The sequence below is a fragment of the Falco rusticolus genome, chromosome 10, assembly GCF_015220075.1.
Source record: "Falco rusticolus isolate bFalRus1 chromosome 10, bFalRus1.pri, whole genome shotgun sequence".
Classification (NCBI taxonomy): domain Eukaryota; kingdom Metazoa; phylum Chordata; class Aves; order Falconiformes; family Falconidae; genus Falco; species Falco rusticolus.
In genome coordinates, this window is record NC_051196.1 from 4,553,981 (window position 1) to 4,576,636 (window position 22,656).

The 22,656-nt window shown below is 42.5% G+C and overlaps 1 protein-coding gene across 1 annotated transcript in view; it reads left to right on the plus strand.

Annotated features, from left to right (window-relative positions):
• Positions 1 to 22,656, plus strand: part of LRP5 (LDL receptor related protein 5) — a 154,455-nt gene that overhangs the window by 119,541 nt on the left and 12,258 nt on the right. The window contains exons 9-17 of the mRNA XM_037402297.1: positions 952 to 1,241; positions 3,489 to 3,715; positions 4,042 to 4,226; positions 7,047 to 7,370; positions 8,755 to 8,957; positions 11,300 to 11,511; positions 13,385 to 13,575; positions 18,888 to 19,097; positions 21,359 to 21,484. Of these exons, the coding sequence (XP_037258194.1) occupies positions 952 to 1,241; positions 3,489 to 3,715; positions 4,042 to 4,226; positions 7,047 to 7,370; positions 8,755 to 8,957; positions 11,300 to 11,511; positions 13,385 to 13,575; positions 18,888 to 19,097; positions 21,359 to 21,484 (1,968 nt within the window). The remainder of the gene's footprint in view (positions 1 to 951; positions 1,242 to 3,488; positions 3,716 to 4,041; positions 4,227 to 7,046; positions 7,371 to 8,754; positions 8,958 to 11,299; positions 11,512 to 13,384; positions 13,576 to 18,887; positions 19,098 to 21,358; positions 21,485 to 22,656) is intronic.

Consider the following 22,656-nt stretch of genomic DNA (forward strand, 5'->3'; position numbering starts at 1 on the left):
TCCTGGCTTCAGCAGTAACTCGTGAGAGGCACGTGTTCACCACGTGTCTGTCTGCTGCCTGCAACACTGGAGCCTGGGCACAGCAGTGAACAGATTCGTTGGTCAACTATTAAAATTACTGAGAGTAGGTGCAACAGAATCACGTGAAGTAGGTTGACACGTTACCCCCTGCCAATACACAGATCTCCAGCCTTTCAGGAAGCTTTACTTGAAGGATAATCAAGTCCTCAAGCTGCAAGTTACAGCAGCAGTCTGAACTAAGCATGCCCTAAAAAAGGGAAAATGAAAAGAAACCTGGTTGAGACTGATCTTGGAGATTTTTTTGTGTGGCAACAGTCTAAAAATACCTAAATCTTTGGTTCCAGCAAATGGAGGGAGGCACTCATTTATCTTCTGGTCCTTACTTTCCCCTGCAGATTCCCTCCCCATCTGGTCATGGTTGTTCGCATGGAAAAATAAGTGTGGGATTGTGGTGGTCTTGTCGAAGCTGCTTCTGCTAAGGAACCTTCTCAGCTTTAAACTAAACAGCTGGGAAAGAACTGCAGTTGTCCAGCTCTTTTCTCACCATTTTGTATCATTGAATATTCGTAAAACTGGTCATTTCAAAGAGATACAATGATGGGGTATTTGGCCAAAAATAACCAGACTGAACATGTGTGTAATTATGTGCCTTCAGTGAAGGAATTTAATCTTTGGGGAAACTGGGAGGATATGTTTGTAGCTGTTATTTGTACTACAGGAGGGATAGGGCCAGCTTCCTAATCCGTTGGTAGCGGGAAAGAAACAGTTTTGAATGTTTGGGGTTTTTCAGAATTCTCTGCTGAGAACATAGTGTTAACTTATTTTGAAAAAATTATAATTACACTGTTTCCACCTAGCCTCTCCCCCCTCCCCTTTCCCCCCTACCTCCACAGTGCACCAATATCTGTTGTGTTTTGGGTTTTTTTTAAGGAACTAATTCATGTGCAGAGAACAACGGAGGCTGCAGCCATCTGTGTTTCTTTACACCCCAGGAGGCCAGGTGTGCCTGTCCCATTGGCCTTGAGCTGCTGAGTGACATGAAGACTTGCATCATTCCTGAAGCCTTCTTAGTTTTCACAAGCAGAGCAGCAATTCATAGGATTTCCCTTGAAACCAACAATAACGATGTTGCTATTCCTCTGACTGGAGTCAAAGAAGCATCTGCCCTGGATTTTGATGTCTCTGATAACCGAATCTATTGGACTGATGTTAGTTTGAAGGTATTACTGATGTGTGAATTCCCTGAATATAAAGCCACAGAGCAGTTGCTTTGATCTAACAAAGGTCTCTGTTACACGATCTGTCCTGCAGTTGCTAATGTTGTTATTGAATTGCGTCCAAGGAGACTCTTGGAGATGGAGACAGTTGCATTGTTGAATGCACAGTTGGGTGACAGGCATCTTCCCGCTTCAAATAAAAATCCAAAGCGGTGTCTGCTCATACCGAATGCCTAAGTCTTGGATGCTGCATGTGTTGCATCCATATATGTATCCGTTGTAGAAAAGCTGTTTGCATGTCACGTGGCAGAGTAAACGTCGAGCTTGGCAACCCACTGAGCTCTCTAGTCTCTTCCAGTTTTGACTTGGAAGGCAATTTTACTCAATAGCAACATTTGGCAAGTGAACTTCAGATTGGTTGTCGTCGGTCTGTGGCTCCAGCTTGGCAGAGGAAAGGCCAGGGAACTTGTCCAGTCCCCTCCACGCTGTGAGAAGCCCCCACCTGCCCCCAGTTCTGTCTCAGTGTTCCCCGGAGTTTGACATTTCCCGTGACGTGCTTGGTTCCCATCCAGGTGCATGCTAAAGCACGTTCAGTGTTCATCAGCGTCACTTTGCTTTTTCAAGTGAATTAAGTAATGGTAGAAAATGACACATTTCACTTCTGGAGCTGAATTCCTCTGTTTAGCATCTTAATAGGTTTTCCAAGAGCAATCAAAGTTTCCTTGCCAGTGTGCCTGAGCCATAATAGGGAAAAGCGCGCCCCTGGTGCCTGCAGGGCACGTGCACTTTCCATAGCCTCTCTGCGAAGGCTAATGAGCGTCGTGCTTCAGCATTACCAGTGCTGCTGGCGCTGGGGATACCTTGCCTTCAGGAACAGTGCCAGTGCAATAAATTAGCGTACTGCAGACACAGTTGCTAAATAAATCTCACGCAAGAACGTGGAGAGCTGGAGCTGTGGTCGTCTTAACCATTTGTAGTGGGAAATGTGTTATGTCACTGGCAGCAGTGTGTAGATCTCTGGGCAGAACTGGAGAACATTTTACTTGCTTGTGACCTCCTGAATTATCCACGGTCTGTATTTTCACATATGTCTCAGTGTATGTTTCGGCACGTCTGGGTTTTCATTTCCCCCTGCCCCCCCACCTCCCGCAGCAGGTAGGGTACCTTCCGAGCCCATGGGCATCTCCCTTTCCTTCGGTGACCACCACTGCCCTCACCTCTTTGTGCCTCTGGTTATACGAGGACTTGTTTTCCAAAAGGGATTATACTTCTGAGGTGTGGGTTATACCTGTGAAAATATACTACATGATTTCTGGTTTTGACGTTGTCCTGTAAAAATAGAAAATCTCACATCTAAATTAAATAATAAATAAAATATGTACATATGTAAAATATATTTCTAAAGAAATACAAATTATAAAATATATATTTTTATATATGTAAAATATATTTCTAAAGAAATACAAATCATAAAATATATATTTATATATATGTAAAATATATTTCTAAAGAAATACAAATTATAAAATATATATTTCTATATAAGTAAAATAATAAGATCGTTTATCAAATTATTAAGAAATTAATAGCTGGAATATTAGCAGGCACGTGGAGTGGTCGCTTAGTGTTGGTAGCAAGGGTGGGTAATTGTTCGTTGGTCCTGGACGTTACCGGTGGTTTATCAGGGGTTGTTTCAGTGCTCCTTTTTAGGGGTGGCTTCCTTATGTACAGAATATCTACACAGTCCTTGTATGTGTTTTCTTCCCAACACGCTTGCTGAGCGCGCGTAACTCAAATGTAGGTGGGATCAGCAAACTTGCTCCAGGTGACTGATCATGAGAAACAATTTCATTCAGATTTCTCTGAATCGAGATGTGTTTCTGAGACTTAAAACATTACAACAAATAAAGAAATTTTCAAAAAGCAAGCTTTTTTGTGTGCAAATAGAGGAGAGGGAGAAAGGGCAAGGAAGAATCTGCAGATACATAGTGCTTTCTGAAAATCGTACTCTTTTAAGATGTCTTGGACTGGTCATCAGAAACTGCTACCTTTCTGAAAATTCAGGTCTTTTTATCCGGTGGATTGCTATATCTTTTTTTTTGACAACAGAAATATATTTAAAAAACGTAATGCTAGCTGATTTTTTTCTTACTCGTTTCTGTTTGCACACTAAACTTCATAATGATTATTCCTTTTATTTCAGTGGGTTGTCCGTAAACGCTCTAATATTTTCACACACTTGTTTTCCAGACCATAAGCCGAGCTTTCATGAATGGGAGCTCTGTTGAACATGTGATTGAGTTTGGGCTGGATTATCCTGAGGGAATGGCTGTAGACTGGATGGGAAAGAACCTCTACTGGGCAGATACTGGAACGAATCGCATTGAAGTGGCCCGTCTGGATGGGCAGTACAGGCAGGTCCTGGTGTGGAAGGACTTGGACAACCCAAGGTCTCTGGCTCTTGATCCTACCAAAGGGTAAGGGACAGTGGCGTTCGTCTGAGCTTTGTGTGCGTGTTCTTGTACGTGACAAGCCAACGGGCAGTTTGTATAGCCCCATTTCTCCAGCGTCTTCCCAAAGATAAGTGCTCCACAACCCTGTGGTTACAATGAAAAATTAAGAATTGCCAATCATATTTTTCTGCCTTTGTCTAAAAAAGGAGTACTGTGATACTGCACATAACCACATGCGTTATCCCTATTTTTTCCTTTTAAAGAACTGAAAATAAATTTAGAAAAATTAAGGCGTGCAGCTGAACACAGTCTTGCCTACTGATGTACTCTTTTTGTTCTTCTCGTGGCAGATACATGTACTGGACTGAGTGGGGAGGCAAACCGAGGATTGTGCGAGCCTACATGGACGGAACAAACAGCATCACTTTGGTGGACAAAGTGGGTCGTGCCAATGACCTCACTATTGATTATGCGGACCAAAGGCTATATTGGACTGACTTAGACACAAGCATGATTGAGTCATCAAATATGCTAGGTAATCTAGTGTTAATTACGCCAGCCAGTACAGAAATAGGCATTGGCCGTAGTAAAACGATTGAATAATATGAAATTGGAATAATATAATCGATATTAAATCCGTATTTTTTAATGAGAATAAATTGAGAATTAAATGTTTAGGGAGATTAAAATAAACTTCCTAAATTAATAACCATATGATGATTTATGAAGATGGTGAGAAATGTTCTAATTCCTCTGTATCGATATGAAACGGGCCATGTTTTACCAAAGCAGAGGTGACCGCTGAGTTTCTCAAGGTGGGGACAACTTAGAGGTCCGCTGTAAAGCACCCCTGACTTTTCAGTCTAGACATTAATTTTCTCCTGAAGTATTATCTCTGTCTCCAGCTTCAGGAAAGTTGTATTAGTTCAAAAACAAAACACTGCTTGTGTTTCCTGCACTCTGAAAGGCGGTGCAGCTACTTCTGCAGCGTATCCTAACGTGTTTTGGGCACAACTCCACACGTTTTCATATCTTCCATTGGCATTTTTTTATATGTACAAGGGGTGTGCTAGGATTCACTAACATTCACGGTGGTATTGACATGGTAAGTAACTGGGCAAAAGAAGGGAGTTGTGTTTACTGCAGATGACGTAGAGCTTTTGTGTCATCCAGATGTTTTGCAAATGTTAAATGGTCTTAAAGGTTTTAGTTGGCGCAGATAGGAATTCCTTCTTGAGAAAGCAGGGTTTGCGTGAGTTTCCAAATGCCACGCAGTGAATCGATGATAGGATCAGAAATGGAATCCAGAAGTTCCTGACCTGACATCCTATCCCTGTTCCATTTCCAAGGAGAGACCTCTGTGAGATGGGAATTAATGCCTCTGGAATTCCAGTGTAAAAATCAAAGTTTATGTGGCAGAACATATGGTATATAAGCAAACTCTTACAGGATTGTTACAGCAATGCTCTGATTGATGATATGTGCCATTTCCCTGCAAGTTTTTTGGGGTTTGGTTTGGTTTGGTTTTTTTAATCTGTGAAAGCTACCATTAGGGTGAGAAAAATTTTTTTACAGTGTTACTGTCTGTCCGTATCTTCAGAATATAGAGAACCTACTAAGCTCAGGAAAACAGGAAGTGTGATACAGTTTTGGATTCTGAGGCTATCACTGATTTTTCATTTCTCGTATTTGTTGCTTTGGGATGACAACCAGTGAATGAATGGTTAGAAATTGCGGTAAGATTGTTTCTGTGTCTAGAGCTGGGATTTTTCCCTCCAAAGTGCCTGGTCTATTAAAGCTCTCGCTAAGCTGCTGCATTATGCTTAGGAGAAACCAAATAGCCAGAGGCGAGCTTGAACTAGAAACTGATTGTGGCATTGAGAAGAAATGCAATATTTAAATCATCTGTGGTAAATCAAACTGGTTCTAAAGCTGAACCTACTGTTAAGATGTATTTGTGGTGCGGAAGCAGAAGGACGAGTGCTGAAGACAGTGTTGTATGCTGTCTTTTTAGTTGGCAGATTTTTACGAAGACTCAGGCAGACTCCAAGCAGGTGGGCTTGTTGGGAAAGGAGATGCTGCTGGGCTTGGCCTGCATTGGGCAGTTGCCAGGAGAGGTCTGAATGTGCATGGCTGATCGAAGCGTCTGCCCCACCAGCAAGGAGCAGAACACTCAAAGTGGATGAATGAATGCTGTCCCAGCTTAATCTTGGGCGTTATAAATGTTACCTGGCAGGAAAAAAATCACTCTATAGGGAGATTTTCCTGCATCTGCCAACTGTCAGAATTCAATTAGACAGCTTATCTGCTTTCTTCGAAAGAACCTATACCCTGAATTCATCACTGTGGACCAGAATTGCTCTAAGAAGTACCTGAGAGTGTGCAGGATATCTGTGCCCCTAACCTGGACACTTTAGGTGCCTAAAAGTAGTTGGGAAGGTTGCCTCTATCCAGATTTCGTTCTGGTGGTTTATAGGGAAATGACTTCATGTTCTGGTTTTTGGGGTTTTCATTCCCTCTGCAGTAGTCTGGGCTAAATGGGACAGGGCACGATGGAAAGTAGAGCAGGGGAATCTGAATGAGGCGTTCTGTAGAATCTAGCGTTGGACATTTGTTTGAGGCAGAAGGGGATGATGCTGATGAAGGCTACATCTTCATTTCATGTAAAGTGGCAGAGATTCGTAGTTTTGTACTTGAAAACGTTTAGGAAGGTGATTTACAATAAGACTTTATCTACTTTAGTGTATTGCATCTCTGGCGCAGGCCATCTAACGTTCTAGAAGGTGTTAAATCTGCTATGAATGTTGCTAACTGAGCCACCGAACGTGGGAGTATTAGGACTGCTGCCAGACAAATGGTTTCCTAATCTCTTGGGGGAGCTGACTGTTGAATTGCACTGCAAAACGTTTGTGTTTCTTGAGTGAAACACCCTGATTTCTCATAGCTGTGTCACTGTGAATCTCAAGTTTGCTGTATGTTGTTGCTTTCGTGTATATTAATTGGGTTTTTTACTGGCCTAAGTGATTCCTGGAGCTGATGGTATTCTTGAATATGTTTTCCGATATCTATTTGGGCTGATAAGCATGAGACATACAGAGTATTTATTATTTAAACGACGATACGCTGGCACAGTTTCAAATTGCTTAATAGGCAAGAGGGTATCAGGGTGAGTTTTTTGAATGCATCTGTTTAGATTACCTTGTGAGCATAATGAATTAATAATGAATTCCATGGTGCTGACTTGAGAAATGAGGTTTTATTTTAAAAAGAGAAGAAACTTTTTCTTGGTGCCAGTCACACTCTTCATTTCATGACTTGGGAATTGTCCTTTAGTTGATAACCCTTATTTTTGCAGGACAAGAACGCGAAATCATAGCAGATGATCTACCTCATCCATTCGGATTAACCCAATACAGCGATTACATCTACTGGACAGACTGGAATCTTCACAGTATAGAAAGAGCAGACAAGACCAGTGGGAAGAACAGGACACTTATCCAGGGCCATCTGGATTTTGTGATGGATATACTGGTCTTCCATTCTTCACGTCAGGACGGCTTGAATGATTGTGTGCAGAACAATGGCCATTGCGGTCACTTGTGCCTTGCCATACCGAATGGGTTTAGGTGTGGCTGTGCTGCTCATTATACCTTGGATCCCAACAGCCGGAACTGTAGTTGTAAGCCTCTTGGTTTGCTATTCTATTCTTCAGCGCTTGTGGCTCCCGGGTGCTTGTGATCCCTTTCGGAACAAAGAGGGAAGGGGTATCACAAGTCCATTTCAATGGTTCTGGCTTTAAAGGTGACCTTTAAATTTGAGGACGGAGGATGGAGTTTTACACCCGTTTTTGTGACATGCATTAGGGCTGACGATTTGTATTTCAAATCTTAGAAATAACAGCGCTGTCAAGTCTAGTCTTTTTTGGTTTACTGGGCTTTCTAGGTGATCCAACTGATTGAAACTTTCCCAATCCTTACCTAAGTGTGTAGGTGGGTGGAAGAGAAATTCTAAACAAAAAATATCTTTTTCTCTGAAGTGTTTAATGAAGTCAGCATCCCAAATAGTGCAGTGGCACTTGCAATTCCTGCGTTTTTCCCCTGCCTGTGATGATACAGGCCTGCCGGGTCACTCGTCCGTTAAGAATTTAAGTTTCTAGTAAAAACAGCAGATGAATGGAAAATGGACTGTTGACTTGAAAAAATAAACCAACAAAGCTTCAGGTATCCTGGCACAGTAGCATATAAGGAAATTTTAACTGGATGAAAGGATGGGCTTAGGAAAGGCAGGTCCTGCTTGACTGACCTGATCTCCTTCTGTGACAAGATGACCCGCTTAGTGGACGAGGGAAAGGCTGTGGATGTTGCCTGTCTGGACCTTAGTAAAGCCTTCGGCACCGTCTCCCACAGCATCTCCTGGAGAAAGCGGCTGCTCATGGCTTGGGCAGGTGTACTCTACACTGGGTGAAAAACTGAACGCAGTTACACCCCGCTGGCACCGGGCACAAGCAGCGTCCCCAGGGCTCGGTGCTGGGGCCGGTCCTGCTTAATGCCTTTATCGATGATCTGGGCAAGGGGATCGAGTGCTCCCTCGGTACCTTTGCAGATGACACCGAGCTGGGGGGGTGTGGATCCGCTGGAGGCAGGCAGGCTCTGCGGAGGGATGTGGTTTAGTGGTGAAATTGGCAGTGCTGGGTTAATGGTTGGACTCCATGATCATAAAAGTCTTTTCCAACCTAAATGGTTCTGTGATAATACAGGAAAACCTGTGACTGTGTACTGCCACTGTCACTGATGTTACTTAAATTCCACATGAGGAACATAGTTACTTTATAACATGAAAAAGGAATACTTCCTGGGTGGGAGTGTGCCCGCTTACCCTCCAGAAGTACACAAAGACACATTTTCAACGTAAAAGCAAAAATCTCCGATTATGAATGACTTTATTTTTCATTGTGACTATAATTGTCCCTCTGGGATTTTGTCCTACATATTGTCTTCTGTGTGAATGTATTTTTGACCGTGTGAGTTGCATTTTCTTACGCATTCCGTTTCGGCTTGTTTCAGCACCTGCCAGCTTCCTGTTGTTTAGCCAAAAATCTGCAATCAGCCGGATGATCCCAGATGATCAACAAAGCCCAGACATCATCCTGCCCATGCACGGTCTGAGGAATGTCAAAGCTATTGATTATGATCCCTTAGATAAATTGATCTACTGGGTGGATGGACGTCAGAATATTATAAAAAGAGCCAAAGACGATGGCACACAGGCAAGTTTATACGGTGCATATGGGTTTGTATCTGTCTTGTAGTGTGCTTTGTACTTTACGCTTGACTTTCCTCTTCTGCCCCCTGTACCAAGGAATCATCGGTTTAAACTTTACTCTTGCCAGTACTTCTTCATGTATATTCTATTTATACGTGAAAATTACTGAAGGCTTTTAGGGTAGTGGTTTTAATTTATACACAAAGAAATATCATAGAATGTAGCACCTCATATGTATCTGAAACTGCAAGCCTTGAATTGCAGTCTTAGGAATGGGCACTGAAGTGAGGCAGACTCACTGTTCATACTCAGGAGAGATAAATTGTATTCTAAAATCAATATTGTGCATGCCAGTCGTGTGGTGATATTGTCATCATTGTAAAGCGCTCTCAAAATGAAAACTCTCAGCTGTCCAAGCTGTAGTTAAGCCCTGAGTGAATGTAGAGTTGATTGCTTTACCAGATAGGGATGGGCTCATCCACATGCTTAATTGTTTTACAGGGTTGGGGACGTTATTCTTTTACGCTAGTTATTCACACAACAGTGGAAAGAAGTGTACTGTTCTTCCCGGCAGTGCTATGTGTTAACATAGCTGAACTCCCAGGTCAAGATAACAGACTCTTTAAGAACTGTGGTTTGAATAAGAATATAAAATGAAATGGAGAATGGCCAAGGTGTATTTTCCTAGAGCTGGGGCAGTCCTATCTAAATGATACGACGTGGTATCAGTGGAAATGGACAGGTCTGTTCATGCATCAAGGCACTCAGATTTTATTGTTTCCTTTAAAGGAAGAGATGACGATTTTATTTTTTTGCCATTTCTTTTAAGATTGGGAGGAGGCATGTTGGGATGAGCAGCTAGCTGGGTTGTGGATGAATTTTGAAGAAGTTTTGCTCTTGCTCTTTGGGATTATGCTAGGTGCTAATTGTTGTAATCTAGCTTCTCTTTGGTACTTGCTAGGTGCAAATTGCAATGGAGATTCATTTGCTCTGTGTTTTTCTCTACCTTGGTCACACAGCTTTGAAGATGCAGATCCCCTACAAATTTTGACTTCCCCATTTTCACTAACTGTATTTACTTACTTTTGCTAAATTGTGCTGTTTGCAAATGATGCATATGAATTTCGTACCTGGGTAATGTTACCTTTGATTTCAGGAGAAGAATTATTTCTTTTTATTTCTAGGCATGCTGTCAAGACAAAATAGGGATAAAAGCTTGTATATCACTATGCAGAACTTGGATGCTTTAAACCAAATTGTGGAAATACAACTTTCACAAGGAATGCTCTGTTGGGTAATTAATTTGACTTAAGCTGAGCATGGAATGGTGTCTTCAGCTTTCTTGACCTGTGGGAACTTTTTCTGGTGCTGTTTTTGTGTTTGGATGGGGAGCACTGCATTAGGACACTTAAAGAAGCCACCGCTTTCCCCTCACTGTTATCATGTCACCAGAAGAGTCACCTCTGAGGGCTGCTTTGATGCTGGAAGTCCTGCCAGCAGTATTGTATTCCTGCCCCAATGGCACTGGTATTGGCTGTATGCTAGTGGAGCCTGTGTCATGTGAAACAAACAGAAACAGTATTTTACTTCAGAGGTTTTTTCGTATGCTCTAGTGCTCTTCACAGAAGTACCGAAGTCTATGTTAGTATTCAACATAGAGTTAAAAAGTGTAGTAAATAGCGTGTTAGTTAGATTGGATGGGGTTGAGGGTGATGATTCTGTGAAGTTGGCCATAGTGTCAGGGTTCGTAAGGGCCATCATACAGACAGGAGGGTGACAGCAAGGGAACGTTGTTCTTATGGGTACGAGGCAGAGCTATAGCCATCTGACATGCAGGCAAACAGAACCTAGTTTCATTAAAATATTTTAGTTTTTAAGAGAAGCCAGGACTTAAAGAAAATCAGTACCTACTACACTACAAATAATAAAGCAGGGAGACTTCGGCCAGAGGCAGAGATTTGTTCAGCTGCCTGTGTAACAGTGCAGGGCTGGCCCCAAGGCTGCCTTCTGTCTTGCATTGTTTCATTCAAGATGGTTCCATGCATAAACATTCGCTATTGTTTTCTTCCATCTCCTGCTAATGAATTCTACTTACAGGAGGTGCCACAACTGCTTTCTGGGGAGTTTTGCATAATCTTAACAAATTTTGTCCAGATGTTTTTCCTCTGATTCACAGTTCGAATCAAATCTTTTTTTTATTGAGCTTTATCGTATTTCTTGTATCGGTTGTTTCCTTGTGGGGAGGTTTAGGTGTTTCTGGACCGTCAGGTAAACCATGCTTTCAGTGTTCTTCAGTCCGTAAGCAGAATAATGACTGGAAATGGTTTCCTATATGTTGCCTTGCAGCCCTTCACGGTCATGAGTACTCCAAACCAAAGCCAGAACCCAGAGAAGCAGCCACATGATCTCAGCATCGATATATACAGCCATACCTTGTACTGGACCTGTGAGGCCACAAATTCAGTCAACGTCCACAGGCTGAACGGCGAGTCAATCGGGATGGTGCTGCGAGGGGATCACGACAAGCCCAGAGCCATTGTAGTGAACGCAGAGCGAGGGTGAGGTTCCTTCCTGTACCTTGTACAGAGCGCTCTTGCAATGTATGTCAGCTATGCGTGTGAATCAAATTTTTGCAGATTTGATTGTTCAGGATGTAGGTGACTGCTTGTCCGATTCTGGCTTTTAAAGGTATCCAGCTTTCTCTTGCTGTTCTCTCCTTTGCTGCCTCCTCTGGTGTGCCGATGAGGTGTTCCCACAGCCATGTGGTTGGTTGTCGTGAAGATCTAACCCAGGCAGTGAATGCAAAGCAAAACCAACTTGTCCTGTGTGCTGTTTGAGTACACAGCCCCGCCAGCTAAGAGGAAAACCAAGAGAGTTTGCACTGTGCTTATATCAGCTGGGGATCTGGCTCATAAATGTTTGGACATCATAAAATAAATGTTTCCAGGATAAAAAAAAAGGAATCTCTCATATGACACAACTATTCCTGATGATGTAATAGTATAAAGTTAAAAAAAATAAAAACAAACCCCTTATGTCCTATACATTTTTAAGTTAGTTCTGCCTTGAGTATCTCAAAAACGTCTGAAATGAATTAGAACAGATAGGATGTACTAGAGTGATTTCCCACAGGAAGAAAACATGTTGTTTTGCTGCAAAGCAGTTTTTGGTTAGATTCAGCAGACCCCATCTCCACTTGAGGTGGTTAGTAGCTTCATTCTTAGAGGTCAAAGATGGTCCTTTACTGTTCTCTTTAATAAGTTAGATGCTTAAATCCCAATTTACTACTAAGTGGCTTACCATGTGCTTGACAGATGTCAAATTACAGTATTTCGTAACTGTGTGGATACAGTAGTACCCAGAGACTCTTATCTGGAGCATGTATTGGATTGGTATTTTATACAACACTCAGTGTACTTTGCACAGTACAAAAGCTGCTGTGGGGAGAGGAGGATTAGAGGAAAGATTCTAATCTCATTGGGACTAAGTCACTTGGACATAGTTTGTATTTATAAAAGCTTATCTGCTTTCTCCATTAAAATAGGAGTTTGGGTTTGTTGATCTCTAAAACTCTCAACTTCTCTAGTCAGGTTTTCAAATGATTGCAAGATAAATCTGTTTTTAAATTAAAGGAGAAAAAGATGGGGGAGAGACCGTGCCTGAACACTGTGACTACCTGGGAGAGCTGTATGAGTGATCCGTGTACTGAGCTTCTGCCTTAGTTCCAGAAGTTCTCCCTCCCACCTCTCCCTTCTGCCTTTCCTTGTTGCACCGCTGTGAAAGGCTGTGAGCAGCGTAGCCCCCTGCATTTCGGGAGTTTGCCCGTGTTACCCTCCAGTGACAAAACAGTGCCCTTTTCCCTGAGGGAGCTCTCAGTTCATCAGCTGGGTGCACAAGCCCCTATTTTCTCTGTGCAGAGGGAGGGCAGAGGCTGAGACAGCAGGGTACGTGCCATCCTCGGTGGTTCTTCCTTCTCTGATCTTTGCTCCTCTCAGGTTTCATAGGCCCTCCCGGGTTCTGTAGGACCTTCTGCTTGCTGAGAAAGAAGTTAACCCGGAAGGAGAGGAGGTGACGGTTAGTGCTGCTCGTCAGAAAGAGCCGCTGGGCTTTGATTCACAGGTGGGGCCAGGGATAGCTGCAGGACGGCTGTGCTGGGCTCTTACAGCCGCCCCCTCCGCCGCAGGACCGGTGCTGAGGTCTGAGGTGTTCCATGGCCCCGTGTGTGAAGGACAAATGCCGTTAATGCCAGGCTATCTCAATATGCCAGTTAGCAAATGTCTGGGGCTCTGCAGCTGACCGATCTGGATCTTTGCAGCTGGGAGCAGCAGCCAGCGCGGTCATCCCTGTGTAAGCCATTCCCAGTGCCCACGCAGAACGTGCGTGCCTCCCTTCCGAAGCTCTCCGTTAAGCAGCTGGTATCTTTGTTCTCAGGTACATGTACTTCACCAACATGCAGGAGCGAGCTCCCAAGATTGAGCGTGCGGCCCTGGATGGCACAGAGAGAGAAGTGCTTTTTACAACTGGCTTGATCCGACCAGTAGCACTGGTGATTGACAACAAACTTGGAAAGCTTTTCTGGGTGGATGCAGATCTGAAGCGCATCGAAAGCTGTGACTTGTCAGGTATGTGGTATGCACGTATTAAACGTCTGGAGCGCAGTATGTGTATGTATAGGACCTCATTCCCTCTTTGATGCTGACCCCAGTAACTTCCATCTCCACTGCTGCCAGTTCTGTGTAGGCAGTCACAGATAACAATTGCTGGTGGGCTTCCATCTTTGATGTGATCGGAATAAACGTGTCTGTAATGATTGGCACCTTCCAAGAGAGCCATTTGACTTCTGCTATGTTCTGAAAGCAGCTCTTGAAAGAGCACATATAAGTAGGTGTTGCCAGTCATGGAACCCTTAAACCACCTCCCCCCTGCCCTTTTTTTTCCCTTATGGTTTGAAAAGTTTGCCCAGCTCATCAATTTTTCTTTCTCTAGAGTTTACAGCTTAGTAAATCAAGGTAGCTTGAAAAACAAACAGAAGGAGGGGGAAGGAGGAGAAGAAGGAAGAAGGCGGAGAAGGGCAAAACAGTGGACAGAGGTCAATTCAGTGCAGTTTTTCTGTATGAGTAAAATAAAGCGTTACTCCATGGCCATAGCAATAGCATCAGCATCACGTGGATCTTGGAGCACGCTGTTCATCACTGACGTTTAAAAGCACTTGGTGCTAAAGAAGTGCAGAAATGGGCTCGCTTATCTGGTGAGCGGTGTGGCATAGAGGATCCGGTGGCCCTACTTTCTGACTCATGACTCATTCTCTCATTGTCATCATCTGTGTATCAAGAAATGAAACTCCTAAAGGAAGGGCAGAGAGAAGCAGCCTAGCATGAGGGGGTGGAAGCTGGGCTGTTCGAGTGATTGGCATCTGCCGTAAAAGGTTTTTGGTGGCTCCTTTCTTCAGGCCATCTAGTCACATCCTTCCCCTGTGTTGTAGCGAGGCAATGAACTAAAATGGGAGAAAACTGTTCACTTTTTTACGAGGACGGTTTGGTTTTGAGCACCTAAAACTGACTCAAGGTCAGACTCGGGTCTCTTCTGCCAGAGAGGGGATAAAAACATGAAGCTGAGGCTGGGACGGCAAAGCAGCCAGTGTCTTTCATCCGTTTCCAAACTGGATAGGGGAGTATTGTCAAACTGCCTGTCTAGCCACAAAATGTCCCATCCAGGACAGGTGTCAGAGGACTTACAAGAATTTGTAGGAGAAAAGAAGATAGGAGGGAGACAAGATTTGACCTATGAAACAACCCATGTTTGAGAAGAGAAGACTGACATAGTAGGACACATAACAGAAAACGCATCAGAGATACTGAGGTGTTGTCTAGTGATGAAAGGAGAAGTGCTGTAGGAGCAAATGCAAAAGTAAAATGACAGGACCAAAAAGGTTCATGTCACGCAGATGTTGTGGCTGAAGTGGTATCCACAAACGCAAGAGAGAGGAGAGGCACTAAACACAATTATGTGGAAATCATATGGTTTGGGAGAGGGGGGTGTACCAGGGACGAGTTAAATGAATTGATCCCTCTCTCCCTTCTCAATAACTAGTGCTGCTACTGATAAAAGGGTGGCCCCCGCGTAATAGGAAGCCGCATTACTTAACGAAGCTGTAGCATACCGTGGCCCTGGCTATGCCTGGGTCTTCTACTTTGTATGTACATCATCATCCTTTTAGATTTAGCACACGTGCCAGGCTGTGACTCAGCAGATGGGCACGGGCAGGGGCCGGGTGCTTCTCGCTTTCATGGTACAGGTCGGAAAATGGACGGTGTTCTCCCACAGTACAGCACAAAATGCAGAGGAGTCTATTTATTACTGCTTTAGAGCTAAGTCCTGAATGACTAAGACCTGACAGTAGGACTTAGGTAAACATATATGAGTAAATCAGCAGCTAGGCCATCACGTGGTGGTAGCTGTGTCCTGTGATTGCATCTTCCTTTGCATTCTTCCTTTCTGTGACAGTAAAACTCCACGTAAGCATGTGTTTGCATACTGGATATTTATTTTAATCCGATTCTTTGGATCTTTTTACAGGGGAAACTCAACTTTTTGTGTTTAAAATTGAACCAAAGCTTTTAGTGTGTGTTTGATGGGGTCACAGCTAAAGATTCAGACCCTATGGGTAAGATGGATGCAGGGGGAAGCTACAGGATTAGCAGAAAACAATGTTTATTAGCTAGCAGACATGTATCCTGTAGCCAGAAAACTGTGGTTGGATTTGATCCAGCTGAGCTGTAATTTGATTCACAGAGCTGTTGATTTTTTAAATGAGTTAACAGCATTTTTTTTTAAAAAAAATATTTTACAGTCTTGCATCACAACTTCAGAAGAAATTTGGCAGCCAAACTTATGTTGGGTTTAATTAGTTCCTCTAAAAAGTATTTTTCCGAGCAAAACACTTTAAAATGGGCATATATTAGCAAAAGGATTTTAGCATAAGCTGAGGCTGCTGCATAAAATGGCCCAAAATTGTGTCTAGCATCCTTCATGCCAGTTAGACTGGTCTAGACAACCTTATTCCCCCGTAGAACTGGGGACGTGACGTGGTCATGGAGGTTTCTGAAGCTTGCGCTACACCCTGATTAACAGCATCCTGCTAAATCATGGAATAAACTGGGATGTCCAATGCCTAACTTTCAGAGGGGGATGAAAACTATAAACCAGACTGATGGTTTTCTTTATGAGGTTCTTGAATTTTTCTGTTGGAGTTGTTGATGCTTTTTAGACGTTCATAAACCATTTGCAAATGGCTTGTCTGCCACCCCAGTCAATTAAAAAGTAGTGGTTTATATTATTGTTGGAGTGACTGGAAAAAGCATAAAATTGCTGTGGTGAAAACATGCTTTGTTTTCAATTAGACTTTAAATAGAGGAATTGTGTGTCCTTCCAGCTTAATGTTCTTCACATTTAACTATTGATTTCCCTCTTGAAAAGACTATACATCTGTTTCATTCTGGGTATCAGAGTATTTAATTACTATGGGAATTCAACACTTCTCCACTTGTAACATGTTTTCTTTTTTTCTTACCATATCTGTTGAAAATAGTTTATTTATTCAGATGGACTTTTTCATTTTGATCATTCTTCTGAACAGCAATTTAATGGTGTCATCCAGTGCTGTGTGCCCTTTGCCTCTCCTTTTAAAATTATTCATTTAGGCCTGTTACTTAGTCGAGATCAAATCCAATGTACTTATAGTAGAGATTAATCACCTTATCCAGTGCTGCCTCCAGCAGCTTCCCGAATCACCAATGTTCAGCTTTTTGCAGATGAAGGGGGGGGAGGAAAGATGATGCTTGATGTACACCCCCAGCACCCATTACCTGGAGCCTGGTTTAGGCCTGGATTTGGGAGGCTGCTCAAACAGGCTAGGATTCTAGCAGGACTGCTCACTTGTGAGTGTCCCCCGACACTTCAGGTATTCCCGATTTCAGAATGCCTTCAGGATATCCTTCAGGAAACCAGTTTACCTTTTATTTCTAAATGGATGAGCAACGTAGCACTTAAAAAGCATAATGAAAGCAGAAGGAGCTTTCTTGATACCGAGTTGAAATGAGGCTTTCGTATTCTTGTGGTATCTTGAATGCAGCTGAAAACTGTGCTTTTGGGTCAAAATGTGAGGCTTAGTCTGGCAAAAGAACAGTCGTCTTTGAAAATGCGATGACACTGAAGTTATTAAGAGCTCAAGGTTCTCAGCAGGTTGCCAGGCAAATGACCAAAGCGCCCTGTGCTTTGTTCACCGAGAACCTTATGTCAAAATGTTTCCTGGTGTTTCGAAATGTTAAGACCTGTTTAGGAGAAGACAGAGAGCATCTCAGGAACTGCGCTGCTGGAGTAGTACTGAGGGCCAGGTTTAGTGCCCACGTAGTGAAATCCGTGTAGGAGCCTCTATTCTGTTCTGTTGCTCTTCGCAAGAGTAAAATCCAGCGGTACCTTGGAAGCGTGTCCAATAATAGACACATCAGATTACAGCCAGGACTGTACTGTCACATACAGTTCATGCACGTTTCTTCCGAAAATGGAATGAAACAAAGACGTCTTCCTCATTGGTTTGGAAACAAAAAGAAACTCAGGGCTAAAGAACTAAAACCCAATTGTAAGTCCAAGAATTTCGGATCTCTCTACAACTCAATTTGATTTGAATGCATGCTGGTTGTCATAACAGTCAAGCAAGAGTCGTTGCAGGTGGTGATCTTATGTGCAAAACTAATAGAATCTGTTATTGAAATAAATGTTACATTCTTATGCTTGGCTGAGCTCTACATAATTTATGCGGCAAATTAGTTGAATCCAGTGCTCATAGCATTTTTATAAGGTACTCAGATTCTATAATTAATTTTGTGTAGATAGTCAAAACTTAAGTTTTTTAAATGCAAGCAGACATAAGGTCTTTATTCCAAAATGACATAAGAGAGCAGAAGCACCAAGTTATGAATTTAGTTTGATCTCTCGTTCTTAAAATCAAATATATCCAGTATACATAGGCATACACAGGCTCAAAATGGTTTCTTAATAGAATAATTTGAATCTCTTGTACACCGTAGACAGGCATAACAAGCAACAATTAAATGCCACTAAGTGTACGGTAGTGCACAGTAGAAGACTGCAAGTGATTAAAGTTAAAAGCAGTCATAAATGCAATTTTTCTTAACCTGATTTTTACACGTTGGCTGAGAGCAGATTTGTACACATTTATGTAGAGCAGGAAACCTGACCGTTGGGTAGTGTTTCTGTTTAAGAGCGTACTGATTTGCTTGGAGTTTGGGTTTTCTGGTTGGTTACTGAAGAAAAAAGAGAAGGTGAAGAAAATGTGAAGCTGTTAAAATACGAGCTTTTGTTTTGTGATCATGTCTCGGTGGTTGTGCTGTAGCATATGAAAGGGTTTGTGTACTTGCCTCTTGCTTTGCATGTTGAATGTTTTATTTGAGTAATGACAGTGGAGCTAATTGGTTGTATTTCACTCTAGCTTGTAGATTCCAACAAAATGTACTGCTCGGTGTATGAATGTGTTGTAAAAAATCTGGCGCAAAGAGCTGAGTCTCTGTGGGTGACACGGGTTTTTTGGGACTGGACGCAGTTACACGTAACAGCGGGTGTCAGCTCGAGGCTGATCACGGCTGGCTGGCTGGCCAGTGTGTGTGTGTGGGGGGGGGGGGTTGGGCTGTGTGCCATACTGTGTTTGCTTGCCTTTGTGACATGGCAGCTGGCTGCATTTACCTGAGATGAGGCTGAACCAGCAGAGCCTTGGTCTGCATCGACAAATAAAGCCAGTGACCTTACAGCTAACTATGTTCAGGGTTGGGTTTGGTTTGGGTTTGGTTGGGTTTCTTTTTTTAAGAAATGAGTTAAAAGTCGACCGACGTGAAACTGTTCTGGTTTTTTTTGATCTCAGGTGCTAACCGTGTGACCCTGGAGGACTCCAACATCCTTCAGCCGATGGGACTCACTGTGCTGGGGAATCACTTGTACTGGATTGATCGTCAGCAGCAGATGATTGAGAGAGTGGAGAAAATGAACGGGTACAAAAGGACTAGAATTCAAGGCCGCATTGCTCACCTGACAGGCATTCATGCTGTGGAAGAGCTTGATATGGAGGAATTCTGTGAGTTTCTTTGGATAATGTGATGTCTCTCGATTTTGGCCACTGTCTCTCAAAGTCCTCAACCAGCTAAATAGTGTAATAACATTGCCTAGTGGGCTTCAAGTAAGCCATGGAGTACTTCCAGCTTGGCCAGCCGGGATACTAGAAGAGGAGGAGAAACAAGTTCCTTGTTCTTGTCGAGGAGTATTTCTGCAGAGCTAGAACATGTGATTTTGTGGCACTTAGTTACCTGCTTTGTTCAAGCTCACATGATATTGAATTTGCTGTAAAAGCTACTTATTATTATGGTGGTTAATTTTTAAGTACAGCCCAGTAATAAGACTTGGAAAAACCTTTAAAAAGAATGAAAAGGATTGTACTTACCTCTTCTCCAGGTCTGAAACCCCAGTGTGAAGCATGACTGGTTTGCCTCAGCACAGTCAATGATGTAAAAGTCTCCAGGGAGAATGGGCAGGAAGCTCCTACAGTGAATTATTGTGGATGTGGAATTTCTCTCCCATCAGAGGTGGACCCATTTTAGGTGCTGCCTTCTGAAAGGGGTCATGCATACAGGACCTGTTTTTTCTGAATTGGTGGCCCAAGTGTAGTCTGAGGGAGAGTGCAAAAAACTCTTAAAAGTAGTCACTCCTCAAAGTGACAACACTACAGCTCCTCCTGCTCAACAAGAATATAAAAGAACGTAAAAGCACAAAGAAGAGGTGGGAAACAGAGGGCTGATGACAGTGGCCTCTCTAAACTTTGTTGCCTGTGATGAGTTGTCTTCTATAGGGAGGGTACATTTGTGTAAAATGCTTTCATTTTCACAAAAAAATACTCCACAACCCTCTGTGCCCTGTACATTAGTTTCTGTGATAGCGGAGAGTATTTTCAAACTTGCATATGTGGGCAAGCTGTTTAAAATAAGGTAGCAGAAGTATTTAAACTGTAGTAGATTCTATGTGCTGATCCTCATCCAGATGTTCTTTTTTCTTTCACAATACCCAGTTTTTCTTCTTCTCTGCCATTTCTTGTATTTTTAGTGTGTTTCAAAGGTAATACTGAACAATGCAAAAATAATTTTGTCTTTAATTCTTAGCACTGTTAAAAAAAGAGATTATATCTCATCTGTGCTTTAAAATTATTTTTTTTTTATGGCAAGAGTACTGTTTCTTTTAAGTCATGCTGAAAGGAACCACCTTTTGCAGCTGAAAACTGTCCTACATAGGTGACTTCTGTTACAACGGGGGAGTAAAAATACATATGTACATCTGTGCATGCCCGCACAAGTATACATGCATGCACTTTTTCTGCTAGCAACCCACGCCTCAAACAGTAGCGTGTCCAACACTGTATTAAGTTAATGAATTTGTTAAAGGTGGAAGCAGGTTGCTGAGAAGCCTGGTCAGATCGAGAACAACTTTGGCACAGAAACTATGACATCCATACCGTTTCTTTCCTGATGACATTCTTGGTCTTTACCAGTAGTAAAGAATTGTTCAGCAGCATCACAAATATCACGGGCTATAGCCCCACAGATCGCTCCAGCAAGTGCTCAGCTGTCAGCTTGAACGAGCAGGCAGGAGACTGGGTCTGTTCTGACTCTGGGCTGGGGTCCTCACAGTGACCTCACTTCTCTGCACCTGTTTCTTACCCACCTAATGTGCATTTAGAGTGATTCTATTAGGAGCTCTCAGGTATTCAGTGCTTCTGGGTAACTAATTTGGGAACACATCAATGTAGCTTCCTATCTTAAAAAAAATAAGTAAATCAATTGTGTGTGCTTATATATCATATATTATGATATAATATTATATATTCTTGTGAGAACAGTGAAGTGGAGGGACTAGATATTACAAGCTCTTTAAGGTTGAAGGAGAATTCCTGAGGGTTTGGGGGGCTGGCATTCTGCAGTGACGTGTTAATTCTTCATGCCTGGCTACCCTAGAAATGTAGTTGAGATGTCTAGGTACCGCTGTACATGCAACCTTCTCCAATCTGTCTTCTCATCCCTCCTCACCTGAGGTCTCAAATTCTTTTTAGAACTCCTTTAAAGGTCTCCATACCACTGTGACTGGGAGAAATATATTCCTCATGAAATAGTGAATCAGCTTTTGAGCACTGAACTGAAAGATCCTACATTTATCTTCCAGTTAGTTCGTAGCGAAATCCTGGTTACTCGAACAGAAATGGTTTGTGAGTGTGGTTTTGTGAGTTTGCCTTAGCTAGGGGTAGTTATGATTTCTTTTATGCTGTTGAATATTCTTTCTCCTGTGTTTCTCCAGCTGTGCATCCATGCTCCCGTGACAATGGTGGGTGTTCACATATCTGCATTGCCAAAGGGGATGGGACTCCAAGGTGTTCATGCCCCGAGCACCTTGTGCTTCTACAGAACCTCTTAACATGCGGAGGTGAGTTCTGTTTAACAGTACTGCTCGGCAGGTTACATCAAAAAAGATGGGGGTCGAGGTTGCATTCCAAGGCAAAATGTGGATTTACACAGTGTTTTCCTACACATGGTGTGTTGCATCATGTGTTAAATTGACCTTTGATTCTTCTACCAGCTGTTTTCTGCTTCAGTTTCTGGACATATGTGACCTTTCATTGCAAGCCAAATATTTTTGTTTGACCTTAAAATACTTGCATCTTCTACTGAGATTTTTGTAATTGTATGATGTGACAGCTTTAAACAAATGCTTGTAAGATGATGGTGAATCAACCCGTGATGACCTAGCAGCAGAAATTGTGCGTATGATTTCCACAGTGTGATACTCCAGTCTTTCAGATGAATTTGGCCTCATAATGTGAAACACTGGACTGCCTGGGTAGGGAATGTAGGCCAAAAGCTCCATTGCAATCATTTTTAATTGAGGTAGCTCTCCTTTTTCCACATGGTAGACTTTTCCTTTAGACTTCCCTTTTACAATCCTACGATTTTTGAAAATTGTTACATTACACTTGCAGAGGAGGTTACAAACAAAACAAAACCCCATTGTTTCTTTTTGGAAGGCATCGTATCTTAAATCATTTGGCTCTGTTGGTCCTCTTGACTTCCTTTTATGTATTCATTTTGCTGTGGGTTTCATTTTCTGGCTGAACTTTGACCTCCCATGGGACAGTCATTGCCATTATAAACTGTTTTCTTTCCCATGACCACAACACGCTATGTGGTTTTAGAGTAGTGGTGGTTACATCTGCAGGGGGGGGGGGAATGAATCTACTTATATTTCTTGCTGCACTGTTGTTGCACAACGTGGCCAACAAGAGATTCTTATGTCTCACTCCTTTGTTATCTTTAGCTATAAATCTAAAAATTAAGGGGCCTCCATTTCAGTGTCTGGGGTTTTTTTTATCCTAATCCTTCACTAAGCTTGCAACAACTTTTTAACCTATTTTGTCTGCCATAGTAGCTGCCAATAGCCTGCTTCAAAATAGATTAATAGCTGTTTTGGCTGGAGAACATTTGTCTGTGTACCCTTATGAATGCTCTTGACAAGTTTTAAAATGCAAACTTCTGCCTGCCAAGTGCAACCATAATGCAAGATTAAATGAGGTTCTAAATGCAGTAGTAGTATTCTGTCTG